The following is a 19927-nucleotide window of genomic DNA, read 5'->3' as shown; positions in this document are numbered from 1 at the left end:
ATCACTGTGAGTTCCAGGCCATCCTGAGACTACATAGTGAATTCCAGGTCAGCCCCAGCTAGAGAGAGACCTGAAAAAAAAAAAATAAGGAAAGTAGATACAGTTGGGACTTGAGTGCTGCCCATGGCAAAAATGGTTATGGCTCTAGTAGACTCAGCTTCCAGGTGGACTGTTGAACCTTATATTTGTGCAGATAACAGTCTATTCAGGTGCCAGGACAGAAGGAAAAAATTGTATCTGATTCCTGGATTGGGTCCTACTGGTAGCATCCGACTTTGAATCCTAGAGGTGTGTGTGTGTGTGTCCACAGCATCAAGCAGCTGCTACAGGGATTACCAGGAAGCGACTTCTAAGTCATCAAATGGGCCCCAGCTTGAGACCCTTTTCCAAAGTCCTTTGCACCTTCATGCTTCATCCATGACTCAGGGGCTTCCAACTTTTTCCCAAGATTCCCCTGCCCTAAATGTCTAGAGCACTGCATGACTGTGATATTCCAATGCTGCAAATGACAGGTGGGCAGGCGCGCCACAGAGACCCATTCAGGAGGAGAAGAGGGCATGTACCTGTGAAATCATCTTTCGTATTTCTTGACTTTGGTGGTAGAAAGTTGCTTTAGAATTATTCTTTATTTTGTACAGATTTGATTTAAATGATTTTATGCTTATTATACTTCAAGTACACACAGAGAAAGTTAAACATAGAAATACACCCCATGAAGGAGCAACCCCCCTACCTGAGCCATCTCTCTTTCACATACAACCTAGTCAAAATTATGAATCCCAGAAGCCGGGTGTGGTGGCACACTCCTTTGATCCCAGCACTCAGGAGGCAGAGGTAGGAGGATCGCCATGAGTTCAAGGCCACCCTGAGATTACATAGTGAATTCCATGTCAGCCTGAGCTAGAGTGAGACCCTACCTCGAAAAAAACAGCAACAAAATTATAAATCCCAAAAGCAAACCTTCCATTGTCTTCATTAAGATTTTCTAAGGCTGGGATGTATGTTTCTGCTACATTTTAGAAAGATGAGAGATCATCAAACTTTCTCAAGACAAATAGATGCTCACCAAATATTTGTGGAGTGAATGAATGAGCTCTTGAATCCATGCATGAAATCATTAGATGCATATGTTAACAAGGCACTGTTAGCAAGAAGATTGCCAGAACCTACTTCTCTTCCCAACTACAAGGCTCCAAAAAGCAGGGAGCCACAACTACTCCACATTCAGCCCAGCAGGTGAGGTCCCCAGGAAAGGCCTCAGCCTGTGCTGTCCAGCCTTGTCCTCTAGAAAGCTACTTCCCAGACTCAGTGCCCAGTGACTTCAGGTGAAGGTGGATGCTGTTTTTGGAACGCAGAATCAGCTGAACCACTGGGATGGGTAGCTGTGAGGGGTCCAGAGAGAACTCAAAGCGCAGCAGACAGAGGGCCGAGGTCACCTTCATCTCATTCATGGCAAACTGCTGCCCAATGCAGTTCCTGCAATAGCAAAAGGAAGTATCAAACTATAGGGAATTCAGAGTGATGAAATCCAATGCTCTTCATGGCCCCCCAAAAACAAATAGCTATTTTTAGATGTGTAACAGCTAATACATTGATTGACTTGGGCTTAAGAAATAGACCCTGAGCTGAGTACAGGAAGCAGGACCCAGAATAGCTTCACATTGGAGGGCCTGGCTTGTGGTATCTCCCAGAATGACACACCCATCCCGTCCATTTCCCAGGAACAGGAACATAATAGCAAAAGGTCTGCCATCATGAAGCACTCAATAATACCCCCCTAATGTCCTTCACCCTTTGTACCCATTCTCGGGGTCCTGGGAATGCCACGTCTCTCCCTACCTGGGCCCAGCAGAGAAAGGCATGTAAGCAAAGGGATGACGTCCAGTCACATTCTCAGGAGAAAAGCGCAAGGGGTCAAAGACCTAAGGGGACAAGATTTTCTCAAATATACACTAATTCCTGACATAGGGTAATCCCACAGCCCCCACCCTGTTTCTCTAGGCCCAGAGATACAGTACCTCAGGGTCAGGCCACACAGTGCTGTTCCTATGGAGAGCATAGATGTGGAGAGAGATCAGGCTGCCTGTAGGCAGAACAGAGGCTTGGTGATCAGTGGTCCTGAGGCAGCCAGGCCCACCTCCATGTAGGGGTAGGGTTTGAATCCCCTAGTGTCTCCCTAACCACTTCCAGTGACTGTAGGCTCTTGGCCACACTCAGATCATCAACGTCCTTTGATCATCATCATGAACAGCTTCTCTAGCCCAGCACTGAGAACAGCACCTGATACAGACATTTGTGGAATGAAGACAAAGGAGTTGCAGTCCCACCCTACCACAAGATGGGACTACACGTTGGATTCAGATCTAAACACTTTTATGAAGCCACCGCACAGAGTGGCACATCTTATATACTGGTCAGTCTAAGAGTCTAAGGGAATTGTGCTACTGCAGTGTCCAGGGAGCACTGAACTATGCATGGTGGTACAGGAAAACCGGGGTGGACATTTTTCTCTTTAGTATTAACAACAACCATAAAATGTAGGTACTCTCTCTTTTAGCCAAATTTAACAAAAGAAGTAGTTGAAACTGAGAGGAATTTGCTCATAGGTTGTGAGCTGCTACATAAACCCAGGCCTCTCTGAACACTAAGCCTAAACAACTCTCACTGCTGCTAAGATTTGTCCAGTGGCTCAGGAGATGTCAAAGGAGAATCCAAAAGAGTTTGATTTCACCCTTGATCCCCTGCATCCCACCTGCAGGTAGAGAACGGCCATCCACAAAGGTGACAGGCTTGTTGAGCTGGCGGTAGACCTGAGGTACAGGTGGGTAGAGGCGCAAGCACTCCTTTATGCACATGGTAAGGTAGGTCATCTTGCCCAGATCATCCCTGCAAACAACACAGGACATTTAGGGATAAGGAACAGTGGACTCCCAGGAGAAGGCAAGCCCCATCCCCAACGTCACCACCATACTACCATATCACTTTCCACACACCCAATAGTCAGAGGGGACACAGGGGCTCCAAGTGACCAAGCCACATGTGGCACAAAGTGATCTATGTGTATCTGGAAGCCCTCAAATACAAGGTCACTTTTTCATCTCCCAAGCCCCCACAGAAGTCCCATGAAGGGCACTTCTATAGGTTCTGTTGATTTCCCCTAAGAACCTAGAATTTAAAAAGTATAGGCTGATGTAAATTGAATGAACCAGAAAATGTTCGTGAGTTTGAACAACAATGGGTGAATAATGATAAACTCACATAAATATTCCTTTAGCCACCAGGAAGCTCAAACCCAAATGTGAGGCTCAACAATCACTACTGTGTAATATCTAATTATAGAACCCAAAACTCCAAGTTACCCTCCCCTTGGTCCTGATGTTTCATTCATTTTACTATTTTGTTGAATAAATGTCCTTCACATTCAAAATGGAATTAAGTGGAAATAAAATAAATGCTTAAGTCCCTGCCTTAAGTTATGTACATGTCAAAGCCCAACCTAGTGTGTCTATTTCTCTCTTCCTCTGAGTTTTACCCTTTCTTGGAGAGTCAAATTGATCCCTATATCTCCAATCCCTCTGCCTCCACATTCAGGCACTCAGTATTACTCTACCCTGCAGCCTTCCCTGGCTTTTTGGTTGTATGGCTTTTCTTTCTAAAATCTCCATTTGGAGGAGGGGAGAATGTGCTCAGGGACACATCCATACTCAGTACCCCAAGAAAACTACAGCACCTGAGAGAATAGGACAGCTGCCACCACCCTAATCCTATTTCCAGGATGGCTCTGTATTGTTCTTGAGAGATGCAGAACAGGATGGGCACAGCTCAGGGTGGCCCAGGTTCATCTTCACTCTTACTCACCACTGGACTGAGTCACGATCCCCTAGGATCCCACGAATTTCTTCCCTACAGCGCTGCTGGTGCTCGGGGTACCTGGCCATGCAGTAGAGAAACCAGGATATACCACTGGTGGTGGTGTCATGGCCTTCAAACATGAATGTGTCCACTTCAGCCCTGAGGTCTGCATCTGACAGCTGGATCCCACTTTCATCCTGGAATATGACATAATGGGGCAGCTCAAGGCCTTTGAGTTAAGGCCAAGAAGAACTCCAGAGCAGTAGCTATAGATGCAGATCTGAGAGATTATGTGAAAGCCACTTGGCAGATTAGGTGGAGGACCTTTGCCCAGATTCCTGTGTTTCTTCCAGGCCTGGCCTAGATGCTTCTTATCCATGAGACCCTCCCCTCTGGCAAAGTAAACCTGTGACTTTATTTAGCCCTGACTATCAGTAATGCTCACTCAACACAAAGAATGCCACCTGGCAGAGGAAAGCACCTACCATCCCCTACACTACAAACATAAGGATGGCAGGGTTGGGTCTCCCTCATTTCTGCTTCTGAGCATAGGAACAGACTCAGGGCAAGCACTAAGTGAATTTGTGATGCAAAGGATAATGAATGAATGAGTTGGTGAAGTCTAAATTCTAAGGTTCTACAATGCCAATATTCATACAGAAGGACTCCCGCCACCCTGATACCACATCTGAGCTACCCACACTCTATACTTTTGTTGATATAAGCCATGGAACAAGCAGTAGGTTATATCTTCTGGAGAAAGAGAGTCTGCCCTAGGGAGCTAGTCTGGGCCCAGCTCTCAGGTGGGGTGAGCTAAGTTCACTCACCCGAGCTCCCAGGAGAATGTCTAGGAAGTCCAGGTGCTTCCGCTGCTGGAGCTTTTCCTGCTCCTTTTTGTCCTGCAGGGCTTCCTTCCGCTTCCTGATGACCTGGTCTGGGCAAGGAGCACACGGGTCACTACCTAGGAATCCTTCTCTGCCCTAAGGTCCTGCGATGGGAGGGATGCACAGGTTCCCAGAGGAAAAGCCAGGATCCTGGGGGTCTAGTAGGTGGACTGAGGAAAAGGCCACCTGTGTGGTTGTGGGCTATCTGGCAGGCCCTCAGGAAACGGCGGCCATGTGAGGTGAGCCAGTAGTAGATGAAATCATTATGGTACTGGAACTGCTCAATGCGCTTCTGCATCAGCATGGTAAGGTCACCGACTGCCAGGTAGTAGTTGCTGTCCCTGCACAGAAGAGAGTGGGTGACCTGGGACAGAGCACTGAGCAGCTTCCTCCCAAGAATCCCTCCCAACCATAGTGATTACTGCCTTTCCTCTTGCACCCTAACACCAAACATGTCTCCCCACCATAAGTGACACTTAGTTAAGCCAAGGCATGCCTATCTACTCTCTAATCGGAGATCAGGAGCCTGCCATCTTCTCTGAGAGCCTGGGGATAGGGAGGTCAACCCTGAGTGCCCCTGACCTGTGACCCAGGCCGCTGTCTCCTTTGCCAAAGGTGCACTTCATGAGCGAGTCCAGCGCCATGTGGCCCACATCACAGAAGATGTCACAGCTCTTGTTCTCACGAGCCTTTTTCTCCCACTTGTCCTGGAACCCAAATATATATAGGAGGCGATAAGGGAACCAGCTGTGCTGGACACCTCCCACTTTGTGCTCCAGGATCCTTAATCTATCTGCCACAATCACCCCCAGTCCCTGCCCCACCCTCCATGTTGTTGGACTGTGGCACTCAGCAGCCTTGGGGTATCAGGCTTAGAGGGCAGAACCAGGAGGCAGATGCTTCGCAGCACGCAGGCATTCCCTCCCAGGCAGGGAAACCTGTGAAGGAGCCATTGACCCAACAGATGGAGAGCTCCCTGGTGCAGTGTGTGTGAGCCAGGCCTGCAGTCATACTGGGGAGGGGTTTCCTATAAGGGCGAAGTCTAGCCTGGCTAAACACTGGGAGTCCTCTAGCCCCAAGACTCTAAATCTGACCTAACATCTCTCTTAGAGATGACAGTTTGGGTAGTTGTGGAAAAGAGACACTTTGGAAATGTTAAGGAACTTCCTGATACTTCTACCTGCTCTAGTGGAACCTTACTTTCACCTCCCAGGCCCCTTTGGTTTGGCAAGAAAGACCTGGTTCTCCTGAAGAGACAAGAGTCAGAGCTGCCTGAACACTGGGAGCTTCAGCACCCTGCCACAGGAGCATGCCGCAGAGGGAGGCAGGGAAGGGTTTGGGTCCTACTGTTGTAAGCAGAACAAGAATAGGGACCCTCCCCGGTACAGCACAGCACCTGCCATCACCCAAGGCGAAAGGAGTATACAGACAGTTTGCCCAGAAACACACAGCAACAAGAGCCTGCCAAGGAGCCTCACCAACATAGCGTGGGTGGATTCAGCAATCACAGCCACATAGGGCTTCAGTACATCATAGTGGAAGCCAGGTGTTAGCAGCTTGCGGTGCTGGAACCACTTGGGTCCATCCAGAACCAGTAGGCCTCTCCCTGGGAAGGGATGGAAGAGGAAAGGCTAGAGCTTCCAAGCAATCTTTCCCCATCTCTGACAGCTGGGACCAGTCATACCCCCCCCCCATCCCTGAGCCTGGAACGCTCCAGAGGTTCTACTGAGAGACCTAGAATAGCCCTCTGGGCCTCCACTCTGGACCGCCAGGACCTGAGGACATAGAGGAGGGAGCAGATTTTGGCTGGTGAACTCCTTCCTCAAGGCAGATGAGTCACATTCTACCTCTCCTCTGCAAAGCCTGGGCTCCAGGACCTTGTGCCAGGTGACCCAGGACTGAGACATACAAGACAGCTGGGCAAGAGGGCAGCCTGCTGGGCCTTGGCTCTCAGCCACTGACACTGGCCATAGCTTTAATCTGTCATCTGTGTGCTTCGTAACTTCAGAAGAGACTCTACCTGGCCCCTACACAGGCCTTGCTATGGACATGCATTCTTACCTCTAGAAGTGCTTCTCAGGCTGGAGAAATGGCTTAGCAGCTAAGGTGCTTGCTTGCAAAGCCTAACGACCAGGTTTTGATTCCCCAGTACTACATAAAGCCAGACACGGTGATGCATTCATCTGGAGTTTGTTTGCAGCAACTGAACACTCTGGCAGACCCATACTCACTCTCTCTCTCTTTTTCTCTTTCTCACTATCTCACTCCTAGCTCTCTCTGTAAATAAACAAATGTTTTTTTAAAGTGCTTCTCATTTTCCTAAACCCTTTCGGTCTTTCCTCTTTATCCTTCCTGAGTTTAAGAAATCACTGACATCTACAAACAGAGTTCCCTGGGTTATTCTGTGAGTCAGTAGTCTGAGATTGTTTTCTTCCTCTTGCTCTGCCCTTTCTTAGCTCTCAGGAAGCTGACATGAATAAAAGAAAGGCTTTGGAGAAATGTATGGCCTTGGCTCAAGAATACTCAATGGCTCCCACCCTCAGCATCAGTCCATATCCTGCCAGCCAAGGGTGACCAAGCCTCCCAGCCCAACCTCATCTCCCAGGCAAGGTTTGACTTTCAGCCACCCAGGCAGTTTTCAGCCTCTGTGACGCCAGCCGCAATCCTACTACTGCTCCCGTGCTCCAGTCCTTCCCCCGGCCGTCACCTCCACTAAAATCTCCTATAGGATCAACTCTAGAGTTGTCTCTTCCAGAAAGCCATTCTTCAAACTCACTCTTTCCCTACAGCCTTGACCCTAACTAGATGGAAGATAAGGGGGAGATGAAGGCCCAGCAAGGGCAGGTGCCTGACTCTATTTCCCTTACTAGCCAGGAGATCTCCTGCTGTTTTCTTCTCTTCCCACAGAAAAGCTGAGCTTAGAACAAGTACACAGGGGTCAGGCTGTCCACATGATAAACTCAATGGGGCAAGGCAAGATCCTGGTCTGCAACACAAGGGAGGGAAAGGAAGAACCAGAAGGGCAGGGATTCACTCACCAATCCACGGGAGGAAGAAGTCATAGACATCTGGGGCCTTAGGGTCTGCATAACAACAAGTCAGTCAAGTGGGAACAGCGTGTTCAGAGGAAAAAAAAAAAAAAAACTTATTTGTGAACGAGGTGGGAACTTGGCCATCCTTCTCCCAAACTTTGGACATGGGCCTTACCCTCATCCCCACATGGGCCCTAAACCATCTGCTCTCAAGAAACCCCACCCTCTCCCCAGGAGCCTCACCCCCACGGCTGTACACAGCTTTGGCATAGTCGGGATCATAGATGTTTAGGAAGCCAATGAACTGTCCGAACCAGAGTGGGTGGGCGTAGGGGAACTCATGAGCCCAAGACACCACCTTTTCCAAGCTCCCCGTCTTCTGGATCTGAAATGATGACAGAAATTCAGGACGTCTCAGGAACCCAGTGTCACCAGCACATCCCATATCCCTGGGCAAGGAAAGGAGAGCGCTGGCCAAGCAAGCTCTAGGGCCTCCTCTACCCGCTTCTCCTGGACAACTCTGACGCAGTACCTTCTGTAAACTCGGAACCACTGCTGAAGTCTAAGGATCATTGGCCCATCCAAGCTACTCATCTCAAGGGCCCTGAGGATTGGGCCTGCTTTGACCTCTAGCTACCAGCCATGCCTTCTCTGTGGTTCTGGTTCTTTTGGGCCTCTGTACAATTTGGTACAGTCTTCCTATAGATTCATCTCCCAGAGTCCAAATGGTTACCAAAAGCGCAAAGTGATGAAAAAATTCATCTCCACCTATTGATAAGATGGAAACTGCTGGTGCCCCTGCTTCCTTCCTGTTTAGCAAGTACCCCTGGTGGGGTGCCATTCCTATGCCTCTATTTTTCTATCTTCACTCCTTGATCTTCTGCTCACCATGGTCATTTTCCTTCTCCCGTCTTGTCCAGCTTAAAAAAGCCCAACTGCATGTGGTAGGAAATGCCTTAAGTCACAGAAACCACAAGACCACCAGATCACAGGGTTGGAAGTAGCCCTTGGCTGCTCTTATTCACCCAAGCTCCACTCCCCTCCTTATCAGTTGTGTGTGTGCTCTTCTGCAGTTTCCCTCCCACAGACAGGAGACGCTGGCCTCAGTCACAGATGGCTTTCCAGGACCTTCCTATGCCAAGATTTTTCTTCTGGGCCCTGATTGGTCGCCCTCGGAACCCAGTGAGAAGCCAGAACTAGGCCCCCCTACTGCAGCTGCCACCCCTCCAAGACGGCTGACCTTGTCCTTCTAGAGGACAGTTGGATGCTGGCCAACTCCACTGGGTTACACAACAGGATGCTTCGGATTTGTCCTGGGATGCTCTGAGCTGCGATACTTACCAGGAGGTGTGGGGCAGCTTATTTTTGTCCAGAGGAAGGAAGTAGGAGGAAATCAGGGCATGGAAGTAAGTCCCTGGAGCCAGCTCTCAAGCCACCTGCCTCATCTCTCATCTGCACTCTTGCTGACCCTGCCAAGATTAGACAATAGGACAGCCGTGCTCTCCAACTAACTTTCACTGTGAGAAAGGCATCAAAAAGGGACATCCATGGTGCCTGGTTGAATCTATGACCTCTTCATAGGTGGGAACAGTGCATCCAAAGGACCAAGGGAACTATCCCCCATGACTTAGGGAAAACAGGAATCCTGACTGAGCTCTTCTGTCCTTCCTGTCAACAAGCCATCAGCCAGTTGGTCAACGTCCAATAAACATGTTCCCTGCTTCCCCAGTCTGGTATTGCCACAGATCTCCTTGGGTTGCTTGAGAACAAAAGCCATCTGGTCACAAAATGGAAATAGATGTTTAGAAAAACCAACAGTTGAAGAGGGGAGATTAAAAATTTCCTCTTTACGCCGGGCATGGTGGCGCATGCCTTTAATCCCAGTACTCAAGAGGCAGAGGAATGAGGATTGCCATGAGTTCGAGGCCACCCTGAGACTACAGAGTGATTTTCAGGTAAGCCTGAGCTAGAGTGAGAGTGAGACCCAAGACCCTACCTCGACAAAGAAAAAAAAATTCCTCTTTCACAGCATGTTTGGGCTCCCTGCAGGCCAGTCATTTCTAGTACCAGTATTGTGTGGCCCAAAGCCTCTACCACCTGAGAATCCCTTCCCCAAGAGCTCAGACATCTGTAAAAATAAGAACTTTAACTGCATCTCCGGACCATCCAAATTCGGAACAATATTCTTGGTCCCTGAACTGAAAGCCACTTTCCCAGAGTCCTGCCTGTGGGCCCCTGCTGTGCTCCGGAGAACAGTCAGAGAAGTCCTTCAAGGATCGGGCTAGTCCTCCAGGATGGACAGCCCTTGATGCCTTCAGGTGTCTTAATTTCAGTCATTTTCCCACTATAGGTACCCCTCCTACCACAAACAAGATTGTCCAGACCCAACGTACCTGAACCCAAGCATGAGTCAAGATTTTTAAAAAGCTCAAGAGATAGTAGGAAGAACCAACCAAGAGCAAGAAATGACATCACTGAAGTCACCATATGATTTAAGTTAAATAAACTCATCAAGGATCCAACTATGTGGATGAACAGAGAGCCTAGAAAGAAAGAATCTAGTGCAAAATGCCCTGAGGAGCAGAAGTGACTTCTCCCCAGTCTAGTGACAGGTGGCTTCCTCCTCCATCTCCCTCTTCTGAGGAAAATGTACTCATGTGAACAACCGAGTCACAGAAAGAACATCAAGGTTAATGGAAGGAGCAAAGAAACTTTGGGTGAGAGCAACATGGGTTACCATGCCTCTCCTAGCCACCAAATTTCCATTAGGAAATGATGCTGAGGAAACTAGTGTCATGTCAGGGCATAAACTCTTGCTCCAGAACCTCTGAAACATCAAAAGATGAACTATAGTCCCAGGAATGGCAGAACCTTGCCCCTCCTCCAAGCACGAGAATAAATAAGAATCAAACACATCAGTAATAGAATTTTAGACAGGGATAACAATTGGAATTAAACTAAACAGAGTTAGAAGCAAGACTAGTACTGTAGACTGGGACCTGGTGAGACAGGGAAGGCCTCTTTGAGATGCCATTTGAGTAGAAATAGCAGAAACACCCTCTGCCTCTTGCTCCTATTCCCCCTGTTCTACTCTGTCTCTGAGTTACTCCTCTCCACACCACTGGCTAACTCCTCACATCTGCCTTGATCACTTCCACCCTGGCTTTCCTGTCTCCTGTTTGTCCTCCACCCTGGTCCTTTGTATCCTTTTTCATGGATTTATTGTTCAGACAATGTGACATTCTAAGGAAAAGAAGAATGAAAGATGTGGGAGGAAGAAGGAAAAAGGAAGCAAGTGGGTCAGTCTTTTGTTCCCCCAAGAATCCCTCTACAGTGAGTTAATAATTAACATCTGTCTACCCAGATGTTTGCTATGTCCCTATGCTTTATCCCATTGGTACTCTTCTAACCCAGCAAGATAAAGATTTATCTCCATTTTATCAAGAAGGAAGCAGAAGCACAAAAAGGTCTTACCCAGCAAGTCACAGCTAAGTCCCACCATCAGTATTTGGCAAACAGAATGAGGCAGAGTTGTCACTATCCAACACAATGCCAAGAGGGCTTCCCAGCAATTGGCAGGGCCAAAGATGAGAAAAATGAGGCCTTTGGGACTTCAGGGGACCACCTTTCCTGAGGCTGGGAACCGGTATTCTCCCCAGTACATATGCAGAGAGAGATCAGATTTGTCAGCCTCTCCCATCTATTATGTGCAAAGTATTCCTTGTGCTCCAGAACAGAATGAGAGAAACCCTAGAAGAATCTGGCATGCCCCTGCCTCAAAAAACACATCGTGATGTTTGTATAGGATGACAGGTAGATGCTGCCAGGGTTTCCATATTGTAATTGGAAACCAAGAAGGGAAAAATTAATCCTGATGGACAACTCTTCCACACCTCCAGTCCCTTCAGTACCAATCCTCTCCCTTCCCTTCCCACGCCCATCCTCACTGGGTGTAGGAATCAATTCCCAGTGGCTTTTTTCTTTTAATTTGACAGAAAAGAGAGAGAGAGAATGGACACACCAGGGCCTCCAGCCACCACAGACAAACTCCAGATGTGTGCACCCCCTTGTGCATCTGGCTAATGTGGGTCCTGGGGAATCAAACCTGGGTCCTTTGGCTTTGCAGGCAAATGCCTTAACCACTAAGCCATCCCTCCAGCCCTCTCAGTTGCTTTTTATGAGCATACTGTATCCTAGATTAGGATGTGGGTGCCCTGGGCTCACCCTAGACTTGATTCCTGAAGCCATTATGTAGACTTAAATGAATAGCTTATCTGCTTTGAATCTCAGGCTCCTTGCCTTTACATTAAAGAAACTAATCCTCATGCTGCCTTTCACATTTCTCAGGATCAGTTGTGAATCCAACCCACAGCAAGGGTGCCAAGACCTGGAGGAATGCAATGGTATTGTGCCCATAATAGTTCCCCAGGAAACCTTTGTGGTGTTTAAGAGTTTCATACCCTTCCTAGTGCCAAGACAACCCTCCAGATAGTTTGTTGTATTGGCACCAGAAGCTGAGCTAGGCTGTGTTCCAGACACTTCATGTGCTTCTAAGATGACGTGGAGCAGTGAGTGGGAAGAGGGCAGCCAGCTCTGACATGGAGTTGTGGGGGAGCAAGATCCCTGTCCCAGGGAAACCCACTGGCTGAGGGCAAACTCAACTGTGACAGAGACGGATAGGAGTGCAAGGAGCATAGAGCAAAGAGAATGAAAGCCTCCCCAAGTGCAGCTCATACTCCATTAGGGTCTAACTCAACTTTCCATGACTTTCCTTCCATGCTTAGCATAGAATAAATCAGACCAGATCTCCATCCTCCAGAAGTCTCAGACTAAAGGGGAAGATGCAAAGTGCTGAGACAAAAAGAATAGAGGAAATATGGGACTCTGGGTAAGTACTTCAGCCAACCTGGGTCAGGGAAGACTCTGGTGTCTTTTTCCCCTCTAGACAGTAAGTTCATTGACAGCCTGGGCAGGGTCCAGTACTCTTCCCAACCCACCTTTCTGTTAATCCTGTATGTCCAGGGAAGCAGATAAGTTACTAGACAATCCCCAAAGGGTTATCAGTAGTACGGGAAAGAATAAGCTTTAGAGACCAAGTTCATGTCCAGTATCAATTCTGGAAGAGAGAAGATTCTCCAAATGAAGGATGGCAAGCAAATTCAGGAGGTAGAAGGAAGTTTGAGCCTTCATCTCTGCCATCCGTGCCTGGCTACACATCAAAACAGTTGGGCCAGGCATGGCGCAGCACGCTTTTAATCCTAGCACCCTGAAGAAGTAAGAGGATCACCTTGAGTATAAGGCCAGCCTGAGACTACATACTGAATCTGAATTCCAGGTCTGCCTGGGCTAGAGTGAGACCCTACTCAAAAAGCAAAAAAACAAAACCACTTGGGGGTGTTTGCAGTCTCAGGTTCCTAGTTCCAGTCTAACAAAAGCAAGTCTCCAGCTCCTGAGAACCGGAATCTGCTTCTCCGAGTTGACTCCCGTTTCCCTGTATTTTGTTCACAGAGGATCTGGATCCCCATGACAGGAGCAATTCCTAAGAGTAGATGGACCCCTGCTGTGCTGTCTTAACAGGAGGATGAGCCAGGATCTGAGCCCAATCAACAGCATAGCAGGGAGAATGTCCCTGCTGTGGAGGAGCCAATCTCTAGAACACCCTAGAATGCCTAGTGAAGCAGCACCTACTTATGCCTTCATCTTCATTTTTCTCCCTTAGTAACAGAAATATTGACACTGCAGAGAAGGGTTCCGATGAATCTCTAACATGACTGCCTCATGGAGTCACACTATGGAGATTTGGTTTCTACTCATGCCATCCGTCACCAAACCTCAGTACTGCCTTGTCTGAACTTTGGACCTGAGAACAATACATAAGAAGACAGCTGGGACCTTCTCGGGCTGCAACATTGAGGCACTCGCTGCAATATAAAGCTAGCTTGAAAGACAGGCAAGGGGAGCCTATCCTCCTTTGGAAAGCTTTGACTAGAAACCACGGCTTCTGGAACATCACCCTGGCCCAAGCTGATGGTCTCACTCCCCTGACCCCAGAAGGCCCTCTTCTTTCTCCAACACCCACCTCAAGCACATGTCCAAAGAACCAATGAGTGGGGGGTCCTGGGAAGTTGTCCATAGCCCTGGCCAGCTTCTGCCTCCTGAGCAACAGGCAGAGGAGCTTGAGGAAACCTATGATCAGGATCACGGCAAAAGCCCCCAGGCCGAAGCATGAGAGACTCAAGGAGGGGAAACCGACCACCATGGCTCCAGTTGCAGGGCCCAGGCTCCAAACTGCTTCCAGCTGTCCCCTAGCTTGTCTTATACTCTGGACCCAGGCACCCTGCCAGTCCCCACTCTCTTGCCACACCCTGTAACCAGCAGCAGCCCAGGCTCAGCTGAGAGTCATAGGGTGGAGGCAAGAACTTAAAAATTCATAAACAGCAGAGGAGAAAGCCTGGGTGACTTCTCCCAAAATTCAGCTGAAGAGATACCAGGCAGTGGGCATCCCACCTTGGTTTTTAGGAAGAGATAGCAAAGGTCAATTCTTGGTGTTATCATTGGTATTACAGCTGCGTTTTCCTGCAAGCACCTTGTATGTTCAAGGAACATTGAACACACTATCCTGTTCAACCCACAGGACAAGGATATGGTAGGCACACTCTTTGTCCCTATTTCCCAGACAAGAAAACCGAGGTTGAGTTTGCCTGTGCTTTCTTGTAGGAAGGCTTCCACTATCCCCTTTGACGTGGACCCAAGAGTAGGGGTGAGACCAGCACTTTTTCCAGGCTCATAATATTATGAGTCTCTTCTCTGTGGTAACTTTAGAGACAGTGTTATAGCCCCAGAAGGTCAGAAGAGGACATTACCATAGTACAAATTTAATAGGAACACAGACTATCATCCTTCAAGGTTGATGAGGAGTGATCATCGAAGTCAATCTCTTTTAGGCAGAAGGGGCCACTCAAGCCCTGAGATGAGTAGGGAAATGTTCCAAGTTGCCCAGCAAGATAGGGGCTGCTCTCAGTGCTCCAGTCCAGAGTTGTGTTAAAGAACAAGCTTAGCTAAATCCTTGCTAGTGAATGTCTGCTATCTCTTCCCCCAGTGCTGGACCCCAGCCAAACACAGAATTCACTACAGGTGTTTCAGATGAAGGGACTTATATTCAGGGCTCCTTTCTAAAAAATAAACAGAATTATAAGGCACCACATAAGATATAGCATATCAACCAAGGACTCACAACAGCAGGAACTCCATCAACACACACAGACTGAATGAACAAGAGTAGTGTTCCCAGAACCCAGTTAGAAGCTGCATTTTCCAGAGAAGTATGCTGAACAGGACAGGAATCAAAAAGTACTCCTCTCCCATCTTCTAATCTCTTTTTAAAATCTTTATTTATTTATTTATTTATTTATTTATTTATTTATTTATTTGATAGAGACATAAAGAGAAAGTGAGAGAGAGAGAATGGGCATGATAGAGCCTCCGGCTGCTGCAAATGAACTCCAGATATATGCACCACCTTAAACGTCTGGCTTACATGAGTCCTGAGGAACCGGGACTGGGACCTTTAGCTTTGCAGGCAAGCGCCTTCAATGCTGAGCCATCCCTCCAGCCCTCATCTTCTAATCTCTTACTGGTGTTTCCCATCACTTGACTCCAACCGAAATGAGACAGCAAGGGTGTCTGGGGAAGTTGGTCTATAGAAGTCAGCCTCCCAGTAGAGACAGAAGATCAAAGACTGAATGTGATGGGCAGTAAACCAGGACACAGGTGGATGTGGAACTCAGAAGGTATGTGCTAATTCAGAGAGTGGTTGGGGTGTCAACAAAGCCTCTATCCCTTCTGGAAGAAGAGACCAAGCCTCCTTCCTGTTGGGGAAATACAATATCCAGTCCTACCCTTAAGCAGAGAAGGCAGGAAGATAGTATGAGGAAAGAAACTCCAAAGGTGTCTTCTCCACTGGTATATCACACTTCTGAGAACCTACACCCATTCTTCATTTTATTAGATCAATATGCTGAATACCTCCATTTAAAATACAATTCTGGGCTGGAAAGATGGCTTAGCAGTTAAGGTAATTGCCTGTGAAGCCTAAGGACCCAGGTTCAATTCCCAATGTAAGCTAGATGTACAAGGTGGCCCATGTATTTGGAATTCATTTGCAGTGGCTAGAGACCCTGGCATGCCCATTCTCTCTCTCTCTCCCTCTCTCTTTCCCTCTCTCTCTCTCTCTCTCTCTCTCTCCCTCTGTGTGTGTGTGTGTGTGTGTGTGTGTGTGTCTGTCTGTCTGTCTCCCTCTTTCTCTCTCACTCTGCTTACAAATAAATAATAAATAAATAAATTTTTTAAATGCAATTCTCATGGGTCAAAGAGTTAGGTACCATGATGGTTTTGTAGTGAATTCTTGCAACATCATGGTCTCAGCCTGGCAGTGTGATGAAGGAAGTGTTTGAGGAAGAGCCTGAGGGCTCTCCAAACTAATAAAGGAGCCATGGCTCCTGGAAGGGACCATACAGGATTTTCCTAGAAGCAAAAAGGGCTACCCTAGAGGGTTTCAGTGAGTAGAGGAGATTTCAGTTAAGTGAGTCCCCAGCATCCTTTCCCTGAATCCCTCTTCTACCCTCTACCATAAATGTACTGTCTTGGAGGTCAACTGAGTTGGATATTACTTCCAATCCCATTATGGGCCTGGATTTATGCAACGCAGTACCCAGTATTTTATTTATGTGTCACACTCTGCTGTATACTTCCTGCTGTAATCTGGTATCTAGTTACTCCTCTAAGGCAAAAGGCAAGTCACTGTGTAGACAAAGTCATAGGCTACCCCCAGGTTCTGATCCTTGCCCTACTGCCCAGTCATTTTGGTAGTGTGATTAAAGCAGTCTGTATTCACCTCTCCCACAGTTTCTCCTGGAAGAAAGCACATGACCAGTGTAATCCAATCATAGCTAATGTAATTTGACTTCTGATCTTAATTAGGATACCTGAAATATCTCTCTCTCTCTCTCTCTCTCTCTCTCTCTCTCTCTCTCTCTCTCGCACACACACACACACACACACACACACACACACACACACACAATCTCTCTCCTGAAAGAATACAATCTCATGAGCCATTGATGTAGGAAAAATGGACAAGAATGCAATCAATACCTAAGGAATAGAACTGAGAAATATACAAACTGAAACTGAATACCAATCCATTCTACTATTGCTGCAAAAAAAAATTCTACAGAAGGGTAAGAGATTTGTAAACAAAATAGGTTTATTAAACCTACAGTTTGAGAGGTACAAAGCATATTGCTGGCATCAGCTTGGCTTGGTGTGAGAGGAAACACATGGCACCATGGACAGTATCATGGAAGAAGCATGTGCAAGAGAGGAGATAATATTCCTAGCAAAGAAGCCTCAGAATGATTCAAAGGTCTGACTTGCTCTTCTATAACAACCATTTTCTAAGTCTCTTAATAACCTATAACAGGGTCCCACTAGAAACCACTTTTTAAAGGTCCCACTGCCTCTTAACAGCACATGAATCCTTAGGGGACTCATTTAAATCATAGTAACTAGTTATATTGTTTGAATTCCTAGATCAAGCTTCACTTACAGCTAAGATTACCTTTGAAGCTTTTAGTTACATAAACAACTAAATTCCCTTTATTGTTTAAACTTGACTTAGATTTTCTGTTGCTTGGAACCATAGGATTCCTTAATGATATACTACATATTACAGAAAGTTCAGGAAAGTGGCTAAAAGCTTTTTTCAATGTTGGGGGAGAATGGTAAGATTTTTTCAATGTTGGGGGAGAATGGTAAGATTGCTCAGTGGTCAAAGGTGTTTCCTTGTAAAGTCTGCCAGACCAGGTTCAATTCCCCAGTACACATGTAAAGCCAGACTCACAAAACAGCACATGCATCTGGAGTTCATTTGCAGTAGCAAGCAGGGTTCCCTAGTGTACCCATTCTCTCTCCCTCCCCCCCCCCCTCTCTCTCTCTCTCTCTCTCTCTCTCTCTCTCTCTCTCTCTCTCTCTCTCTCTCTCTCTCTTTCATTCTGGTATGTCTCTCTCACATAAATAAATAATTCTTTTTTTTTTTTTTCAGTTTTGCTAAGCCAGGCATGGTGGCACACACCTTTATTCCCAGCACTCAGGAGGCAGAGGTAAGAGAAACTGCAGCAAGGGAGATGCCTTTAAACAATTTATAGTAGCTAAGAGATAAAAATTCCGTAACAATTTACAACTAAAGTTAGAGAGGAACTGACTCTAGGCCTGACCCTTTTTAGACAATATATATAAGTACTTCATCTTGGGAGACAATAAGATTAAGGTTGTGGTTAATCTTATTTGACAGAAAGGAATATCTTAACTCTATACTCATACACTGTAAATCTCTCCCCTTTACAAGCACAGGAAAATTCAAATAAAGGACTATAAAAGATATAAAACTCTAGCACAATCAATGTTGGGGACCTCTGTCTGTTAGGGCATTAGCTAGCAGAGGTCCATACATGAAGCTTCAATAAATGTTCTCCCTCAGTAAATGTCATGTCATATAAAAGAAAATTCAGGGCAGGAGAAATTGCTTAGTGGTTAAGATACTTGCTTGCAAAACCAAAGGATCCAGGTCCAGTTTCCCAGGATCCATGTAAGCCAGATGCACAAGGGGGTGCATGCATCTGGAGTTCATTTGCAGAGGCTGGAGGCCCTGGCACACCCATTCTCTCTCTCATTTTCTGCCTCCCTCTCTCTCTCTCTCTCTCTCTCTCTCCCTCCCTCCCTCCCTCCCTCCCATCTTCCTTCCCTCCCTTTCTCTCAAATAAATAAATAAAAATAAAATGTTTTGAAAAATAAAATTCATATAGATATATATTGACTGGATCACACTGGCTAATAAATTTAATATGATTTAGGAGTTTCTTTAATAATGGCTCTGATTAGTACCACTGTCCTGAAGAAGCTGTCTTCATGCCTGACTGAACATCATCCTTAAGACTCTAAGAAAAAGTCACATAGGATAACAGCCTATCATGCATGTTTGGAAAATAAAGAATCAAAACTGGAGGCTCGTAGAAGCCATACCTGTGTGACTAGAACTTCAACAATGGACTGCAGCAATTGTGGAGAAACAAATGTTACCAATCCAGAGCCAACAATATTTTAGGGTAGATTAGCCTTTTAACAGCTAACTTATTATTTCTCTACATATGACCTGGCATCTCTTTATGACCAGCTAAGATATCTGTTGCTGTAAGTTAAATCTCACAGCTCCACTCCCTTTAAATTAAACCTATCCTGCATCTGACATGTAATTTATTCCCCTATATGATAGGACTTCTTCATACCTACAGGTTAGCCTCTTCTTTGCCTCTAGTCCAACAGATTCAGTTATTTCTTAATAACCACTCTGTATTCATAGACCCTCTCTAGCTTCCTATGTTTCCAGATGTGGATTTCATTTTTATTTTTAATTTTTTTGTTCTTTTTTTTTAATTTTTTAATTTATTTATTTGAGAGCGACAGACACAGAGAGAAAGACAGATAGAGGGAGAGAGAGAGAATGGGCACGCCAGGGCTTCCAGCCTCTGCAAACGAACTCCAGACGCATGCGCCCCCTTGTGCATCTGGCTAACGTGGGACCTGAGGAGTCGAGCCTCGAACCGGGGTCCTTGGCTTCACAGGCAAGCGCTTAACCACTAAGCCATCTCTCCAGCCCTTTTTGTTCATTTTTATTTATTTACTTGGGAGCAACAGACAGAGAAAGAGGCAGAGAGAGACCGAGAGAGAGAGAGAATGGGCGCACCAAGGTCTCCAGCCACTGCAAAGGAACTCCAGATACATGCACCCCCTTGTGCATGTGGCTAACATGGGTCCTGGGGAATCAAGCCTCAAACTGGGGTCCTTAGGCCTTACAGGCAAGCGCTTAACCGCTAAGCCATCTCTCCAGCCCAGATGTGGATTTCTTTATCCTGACAAGACACAGGCCCTAAAGCACAGCTCCTTATCAGAGGATCACTGTGTCCTGAGGCTTCCTGATAGCCCTTCCCCCCACCCCCATTTTCTCCTTTTGAGTATGTCACTATAACTCCCCCTCCCAAACTGAAAGGAGGAGATTAAAGTTTCAGAGTTGTTTCTACCCCCTCTCAGAAAATAATTCCGTGC

General features: G+C 46.7%; 1 protein-coding gene across 2 annotated transcripts; it reads right to left on the bottom strand.

Moving 5' to 3' along the window:
* Positions 1-638: 638 nt before the first annotated feature.
* LOC101608287 (cytochrome P450 4B1) lies at positions 639-14027 on the bottom strand. Of its 2 annotated transcripts, none has more exons than XM_004672158.2 (12): positions 13848-14027; positions 8012-8153; positions 7775-7819; positions 6215-6342; positions 5319-5443; positions 4923-5077; positions 4680-4786; positions 3859-4049; positions 2753-2886; positions 2019-2083; positions 1840-1922; positions 639-1476 (listed from the first exon to the last, which is right to left on the bottom strand). In XM_004672158.2, exons 1-12 carry the CDS (start codon positions 14025-14027, stop codon positions 1293-1295), a joined length of 1539 nt encoding a protein of 512 aa, XP_004672215.1. In that variant the 3' UTR covers positions 639-1292. The 2 variants fall into 2 exon arrangements, with proteins under 2 accessions (XP_004672215.1, XP_045005600.1); XM_045149665.1 differs by lacking the exon at positions 13848-14027 and adding an exon at positions 8657-8821.
* Positions 14028-19927: the final 5900 nt, after the last annotated feature.

Source organism: Jaculus jaculus, chromosome 5 (genome assembly GCF_020740685.1).
Source record: "Jaculus jaculus isolate mJacJac1 chromosome 5, mJacJac1.mat.Y.cur, whole genome shotgun sequence".
Lineage (NCBI taxonomy): Eukaryota > Metazoa > Chordata > Mammalia > Rodentia > Dipodidae > Jaculus > Jaculus jaculus.
The sequence above is the reverse complement of the archived record's forward strand: the minus strand, read 5'-3'. Positions and strand labels throughout refer to the sequence as shown.